Source organism: Limulus polyphemus, unplaced genomic scaffold (assembly GCF_000517525.1).
Source record: "Limulus polyphemus unplaced genomic scaffold, Limulus_polyphemus-2.1.2 Scaffold10615, whole genome shotgun sequence".
Classification (NCBI taxonomy): domain Eukaryota; kingdom Metazoa; phylum Arthropoda; class Merostomata; order Xiphosura; family Limulidae; genus Limulus; species Limulus polyphemus.
The window spans coordinates 4290-12322 of record NW_013676225.1 but is presented as its reverse complement, the minus strand read 5'-3'; the positions used below and the strand labels follow the sequence as shown (position 1 = coordinate 12322).

Sequence of the window (8033 nt, the reverse complement as noted above, 5' to 3'; positions counted from 1 at the left end):
TCAATCTGTGCTAAGATTTGTAGTATTCAGGATGCCATCAATCTTTATGCGGCCCGGCATGGCCAGGTGGTTAGGGCGGTCGACTCGTAATCTGCAGGTTCGAATCCCCGTCACACCAAACATGCTCTCCCTTTCAGCCGTGGGGGCGTTATAATGTGACGGTCAATCGCACTATTCGTTGGTAAAAGAGTAGCCCAAGAGTTGGCGGTGGGTGGTGATGACTAGCTGCCTTCTCTCTAGTCTTACACTGCTAAATTAGGGACGGCTAGCGCAGATAGCCCTCGTGTAGCTTTGCGCGAAATTCAAAGCAAACAAACAAACAATCTTTATGTACCAACGCCGTTGGATGAAATATAGGCCTAAACTTGTATTGAACCGACATGCTTCACTTTAGATATTTTACATTAACTATGATACTGTTCTCTTGTCCACAATCAATCAAATTGTTGTTGAACAATTCAAATTTATTTATAAAGAACAAACATATCCACATTTACTCATTCCACTGTTTAGGGCCCGATACGGTAATAACCATTTCAAATGTTTAACCTCGTTACCACTTGTCGACAGCGATTCATTCAAATGACGTTCATTCAAATCACTGTGTGCTGATGTGTAACATTCACACATTTATTCACAGAAAGATAGTTGGCAAAATAGACTGAGATACTAAACATTACTATTGGAGAATTTCTGTTTTCTACCTCGACAACTTCTGTTTGTTTAATGTTTTGGGTAGTCATCATTTAACTGGTTTTTAATAATAATCTATAAGGAATCACGAAATGCTAAACATAATAACGTGTTTTATAATTTTTTCAAGAACTTAAGTTGAAATCCACGCGTTTTCATTTCATAATTATACTTTGTCTACGAGTTTGAACACAAACGCATTTCACATTTACACAAAACCTTTAGTTCAAGTTACATCTCGTTCGCCCCCCAGTGGCACAGCGCTATGTCTGCGGACTTACAACGTTAGAAACCGAGTTTCGATACCCGTGGTGGGCAGACCACAGATAGTCAATTGTGTAGCTTTGTGCTTAACTTCAAACAAACAAACAAAATACATCTCGTTCACATAAAACGTTTAGTTCAACTGTTGAAGTTGAGTGTATCGGTAAAGTTATATTCGGAAAGAATAAACCAGTTTTATTAAGAAAGGACTTGTGTCGCTTAAGTTTCGTCGGAACGAAGTTACGGAAAATCAATTAACAAACGGAGACGTAACATTATATTAGATTTGACGTCTCGTATTACACCGCAGAGTATATAAACTTTCATTGAATAATTCTTTTTTAAGCTGATATCTTGATGATTCAGCGGTAAAGTCTACGGGCTTTCAACGTTAAAAAATTGGGATTTCGACTTCATAGTAGGCACAACACAACTAACCTATTGCGAAGCTTTGGGCTTAATAACAAACAAACAAAAATTAACGACCTTTTAAAGCTCGGTCACTATTAATTATACACAAAACAAAGTTGCTTTATAAAATAATTATGAGTAATAACTCGCATTCGATAAATGATTTAGGTGTGCTTAAGCAGTTACTGTCACAATATTCGATACGTAACGAGATTAAAATCAGTAAGTTACTACACCTTAATCTACTTAACGTCTTTTGCAATGGTGCTATGCTGTTGTAGTTTAATTATATTTCATAGTTTACATTTTCTAGGAAAAATAAACAATAAATAATTTAATTTCATAATAAGTGATAAATATAGGTTTTCAAGAAGTTTCAACATTCGTACCTGAAATTTCCTGTATTTTCTTTTTCAGGACAGATACAGAAAAACCAAACCAGGATAAAAGCAAACACGAAAGATGTTACGATGGTGAAATTACAAAATGTGCAAGTTGAAAGTGAACCCCACTCGGTGAACACTGTTTGGTCAGAAAGAAAATTTTGTTCTTCAAAATAAAAGCTATTACTCGAATTTTTTACTTTAAAGATAACTAAGTTCGCATACAAAGGGCAGTTTCCCATAAAGTCTTTTTCAACATTCGAAAAACTTAGAACAGCTAAAAGAGACACGACCATAGCCAATAAATATAATATGGAATGAATTAATTTCCATTTACAACATCGTAAAAACATGTTAGCTGTGTTTGTTCTCAACAGGTATCTAACGTATTAAACGATCGCTACAAACGTAATATTGGAAATAACAAATGTACTTCTTTACTTTTCTAGGAAATATGTTATACACCCACTTATGTTTATAGCGGCATCTATTGATTAACTTCGAAATAACTTTTCAGAGATTATTTGAGCAACATATAGAAAATGTGTTGTGACTGTAGTTTATTTTTATTGATAAGAAATGTTTAAAATTATAGAGTAAAACTTTATTCTAAGGTATGTAAATATTTCTGAAGAAGAGTCCGAGAAAAGAGGAGAATACATAAAAACAGAGGAATTGGACATATTATCTCGTCGAAACGAGACATAATCGGCAATACGGAAATACGTAGAGGCGTGTGGTTTATGAGGTTTCTGTGGTGAATTGTGTGTATAAGAATGTGATTTGTTTATGAGATCTGTAACCGGAAAGAATATGAGCTTTTAGTAACTAAGCTAACTTTTAAATATATATGTTTCTATTCGGTTGTTCTCATGTGTAAATTTGAGCGAATAGTTGAGCCTCGGTTGTGTTTACTTAGGACGAAATCAAGGTGTTTGTAGCCTAAGGCATTTAAAAACCAGCTTCTAAGTACGTGGCGGAGGGTTAGAGGAATGAACCCACTAAGCCTAACGGAGGGACAGCAACCATCCTGGCGACTGTGGGGAGAGGAAAAGACAGAGCAAGCAGTTTACAGTATTTATCTCAAGAAAGTTCGATATCATCCAGGTTTAACAGATGACACTAACCCAGAAACTGATGAAACAATCGCTCATCTTGAATGGGAAACAATCCAGGTTCGTTTGATTAAAGCAGGGACATTGAAGAAACTAGTTGAAAGTTTAGCTACGGAATCTGGTGAGCTTGAATCAACTTATGTAAATATTTTCCTAGCAACATATCGGTCATTTGCTAATACTCGACAAGTACTAACCTTACTTCTTGAAAGATATTGGCAGCTCACTAAAAATGAGGTAACTATGAAGGACGATATTCGTGATTTGCATTGCAGAACAATCATTCACGTTTTACACGTGTGGTTAGATACATATCCGGAAGATTTCAACGAACCTCCAGAGTTTTATACCCTACAGCAGCTTCTTGAGTTTGGAATGTCTGTTAATCCCGAAGGAGCTCTTCATTGCCATTCCTTAGAAAAACTAAAGAAATACAAAAATCAGGAGGAACAGAAAGATAATGAACTTCTTAATCATTGGTGTAGCTTACTTGGCAAGCAACATATCGGCTGTGAATCTGTGTTGCCATATAACTTTTTGGAGATTCCTGAAGATCATTTTGCTTCTCAGTTGACCTGGATGGATGCGACACTTTTCAAGAAGTTGATTTCCTACCAGTGCCTTGGGTCGGTGTGGTCACGCCGTGATAGAGATTCAGAGTGTGAAGTTATTCCTTCTACCGTCATGGCAACTGTGAATCAGTTTAATGCTGTTCTGTTGCGTGTATTAACAACAGTCTTACGTGACCCAGACATGAAGTTAGGGGAACGAGGGAAAATTGTGTCAAAATGGATTGAAGTTGCACAGGAGTTGCGTTTTCTTAAAAATTTTTCTTCCCTCAAAGCAATTATATCAGCCCTTCAAAGCAATGCTGTTCATCGGTTAAAGAAAGTTTGGTTATCTATACCGAGAGAAAAGTTTGAATTATTTACAGAGTTAGCAAGAATATTCTCAGAAGAAAACAATTATAACACTTGTCGAAACCTTTTACAGAGAGAGGGTTCTGCCAAGTTTGTTTCTGCTGTTGGGCAAGAAGACCATCAACTCCAGAAAGCTTTGCAGAAACAAATGTTGTCCGGTAGTTGTGGACCCATGCAGGGGACCATCCCGTACCTTGGAACTTTTCTCACAGATCTTACTATGATTGACAGTGCTATTCCTGACACCACTGCTGAAGGCCTGATCAACTTCGACAAACACCGTAAAGAGTTTGAGGTTTTAGCACATATCCGATTATTGCAAAGTGCTGCCAATAACTATAATATTGTGCCCGATGTTCGCTTCTTTGCCTGGTTTGATTCAGTGCCTGTGATTAATGAAAACAGTTCGTATGAGTTATCTTGCATCATTGAACCCCGTTACGCTCACAGTGGATCTGAAAAAAAGTTCTTCTTGAAAAACACAAGAACTCGCAATTCACCATGTCATAAGAAGACCCATTCAACTTCATCAACATCAACTTCATCATCAAACAGTGTCTTCTATGACCAGAGTGCCAGTGATGTCAGCATGGTAAGTTTGTGTTTAGCAGACAGCAAAGTGTGCTTGTCATGTTCTAGCTTATCATTACCTTCTCTGACCCAGTCAAACTCTCCAGGGTCATTAACAGAGTTATCAACAGCTGGATCACTGAGCCCGAAGTCCACAGAATTTTACATAATCCGTGTGAGCCTGAGCCAGCCAGGTAAAACTGAGGAAGAAGGCATCAATGTGTACAAGAGTATAATGTTAAGCAACCAAGATCACACGAAAGAAGTCATACAGAATGCCATGATCAAGCATGGAATATCAGGCTCATCAGATGACTACAGTCTTGCTCAGCTTCTTCCGGATGGTGAGATTGTTTTTCCTCATTCAGCAAACGTGTTCTACGCTGTGAATACGCAGTACGACTTGAACTTTATTCTCCGACCTAAGGTCAATCCAGAATTTTCTTCTAACACTTTAAAGAAAAAATCTAAAAAGGGAATGCAAAAATTTCGTTCATTTGTTGATAGTGTTGCAAGCCATGTATAACTTAACAGCCTTTGTTTGTTTGTACTGAGATTCATGGATAAAGTGACATAGGGGCATCTAGATATTAGAACCTTCATAGTACGAAACCGAAGTAGGTACCATCACACAGTCTATGTATATTGTCATTATTTCTAGGAGCAAATTTTTTGTTGCAAGATTATTTAAAGCTGTTATCTTTAGTTTTAAAAATATGAGGTTTCTTTTGTTTACCCAGCTTTCTTTGGCACAAAATATATTAAAAAAATAATGTCTGAAGTTTGTACTGAAGTAGGAGGAATCGAGTGCTTTAGGTATAAGTCATAATAAGCTCACTTTAAAGTTAAATTCTGATTTTGCTCAAGACATTTAGATTGAAACATTACTCGTATATAATTTATCACTATCATGTTTATAAGGTGTGTATGTTAATTTTCAAGGAAGTATTGTATGAAGTTTATATAATTTTAAATACCTCTTTGTTAGGGTATACACATTTTTTTTTTCCTTTGGTAAAATATATTTTATATGATTTAATTTATGAGAAAATTTTACTTTATATCGAGAGTAACGTCCACATTAAGCCAAGAGATAAAGCTTTTAAATCGGTAGAATAATTCCACCTTTTAATTATTTTTTTAATTGGTAATGTAAATGTATTTGTCATTACAAGTACAAGATAATATTTGCTAGGCCTTCATCAGTATTTTTTTGTACAAACTATTTGTAATATTACAAGTAATTATTTGTTACCCGTGAGTTAGACAAAGGTTATTCAGCATGTGTTTTGTTCAGTTGCTGATGGACTAATTTCTGTTTGTGGTGATGTATCTTCAGTTTGTACCTATGAACTCCATTTATTGCACTAACTACTTGCATTAGCATAACTTTTTCTAAATATATACATATATCATAAAATACACATTCCTATTTCTGCATAATATTTGTTTAATTACTTGAAATTTGAGATTTTATAAAAAGCAGCATGAACAAGTGATATTCATTTTAGTACATTTGTGGAAGAGAAAGCTATTTATTTCTTTAATTAGTAAATTCTGCATTTTATCCTCAAAATCACAGTATTGCTTCCAGCATATGAATACCTCCATGAATTGCATGATTCAGAGGAAATAAGCTTGTGAAAAGCTTAATGTGTATGAAATTTCGTTTTTGCTAAGACCATTAATTTTATTTTGTACTTGTAGAACAAGGCATGACCACTTCAGTAATTGTAAGAACTGTGTTATATGTATCTTGTCAGGATTTTTTATTATATTTACTTGTACTTACCAGTATATTCTGGCATTTGATGTAGGAAAGTGACATTTTACTTGTAAAAATGTGAGTCTTGCTCATGATCTCAAGCTTTCTTTTATATATGTTCAAAAACACAGCTGTCAGGTTAAGATTTACAAATTTATATATGTGTAGTGAAACATAATTTTAAAACTAAATGGATCTGAGACTAAAAAAGGGGTGATTAAGATTGATCATTTGGTACACTTTCAAATAATTCTGTACTTTGACCCAAGCCACTTGTTTGTGCACTGTTTTGATGGTATTAAAGATGTGTTTAATTAAAAGGACAGGTGCAAGGCTTAGGAAACTATTGTTCATTTGAAGTATTATGGTAATTATCTTGAGATACTTCTTGCAGTTTCATGCATTCTCTTAGACTTAGTCATTAGACATTTTATATATATATATAAACATCAGGAAATGAAGTAAGGGAGATAATAAAAAATTTTCTTAAATTGTTCAGTCACTTCAGTAGGTTTGTTCTTAAACTTAAGCCTGACACAAACTTTTCACAGAGCCTGCTCTAAATCTGATCACAAAATATGAGTGAAACTGTTTGAAAGACACCCTTATAAGGTTTGTGTGACCTTAGTCCTTTTTTTTCAGAAGATCAATCATATTTCTGTCCAGGAAAGATGACTGTATTGACATATCATCACTATACTAAGCCAACTTTGTGCTCAGTAATATGGTTTAGTTTTAATGGCTCTTGAATTTTGAACAGTGGCCTCCCATGTCTTTAAGTGTAACTACTAAGATATCTCATTTATTAAACATATTGATGTAGAGCTTTTAACAGTTTTAATATCCTAGTTTAAATCAGTATAATAAATAATAATGTTGGTTATAAAAGATAGAAATATTCAAGTAACATATTGCATGTAGTTTTCAACTTGTTTACAAGGTTATATATTAAATGTGGACTGAAGAATTTTGAATTGTTTTTAGTACTGATTTATAAATATTGTATATAAAAATTTTATCTGTGATTGGCTTATTTATATGTTTTTTTATAAATATTTTACATACTTTTTGATTAAGTAACAGTATTAGAAATGTTCTTTGTTTGGGGGGGGGGGTATTTATGATGATTTCTTTTACAAACATAGTTAATGTGTGGTTTTAAACAGTTTTTAGTATAGAATTAAATGGAGTAAATTTCACACAGGTTTGTGATTAATTTGCTGTGTCTAAGTAATTTTAACTTAGTTTTCATCAATATTTACTTGAACGTGATGCTAATATTTTTTTAAATATTGTTATATTTACATGTGTGATTATTGACCAACCCTCACTTCATTTTCCTAGGTTAAACCAGCTAATATTTTTTTGTTTTGTTAACAATGTGAACATATATGAAATATTGAAGAGTATGGTTTCTTGTAGTGTTTAATTTTAAAAGCTTTTTGGGGGTACTGTCCTTCAGAAATTTTATCAATTTTGGGGGATAATGACCTTCTCCAGTTTTATTAGTTTTGGGGTATAATGACCTTCTCCAATTTTATTAATTTTGGGGGATAATGACCTTCTTCGCGCTAAACAAACGCTATAACAACGAACGTGCTCAATAATACTTCTGACTGCAGATCAATTACTCACTATTTCCACACACATTACATTCCCCTCTTTTATATACCAGCCTACCCTATCTAGCAAATACTAGAGCATTCGCCAAGATACGGGATAGTTCTAGAAACAAGAGGGCTTGAGAATTGTCACGTGATCTCGATGACGCAACAGAATCATTTCACGTCACTGAAGTCTTAATTCTAATATGAATTTTATTTGCAATATGAGAAGAAACTTGGTAAAATATTTGTTACCCTTTATAATGTGTTTCTTTACTAAACTGCCTACCTTTCATTTTTAGACTAAT

At 34.2% G+C, this 8033-nt stretch overlaps 1 protein-coding gene across 1 annotated transcript; it reads left to right on the top strand.

Moving 5' to 3' along the window:
* The first annotated feature begins 2285 nt into the window (after positions 1-2285).
* LOC106476452 (ral guanine nucleotide dissociation stimulator-like) lies at positions 2286-7696 on the top strand. Its single transcript, XM_013937111.2, has one exon. It carries the CDS (start codon positions 2744-2746, stop codon positions 4880-4882), a length of 2139 nt encoding a protein of 712 aa, XP_013792565.1. The 5' UTR covers positions 2286-2743; the 3' UTR covers positions 4883-7696.
* The last annotated feature ends 337 nt before the right edge of the window (positions 7697-8033 follow it).

Bases quoted from the DNA above. Each gene is read 5' to 3' on its own strand.
- LOC106476452 (XM_013937111.2), top strand. From the start codon at position 2,744: ATGAACCCACTAAGCCTAACGGAGGGACAGCAACCATCCTGGCGACTG.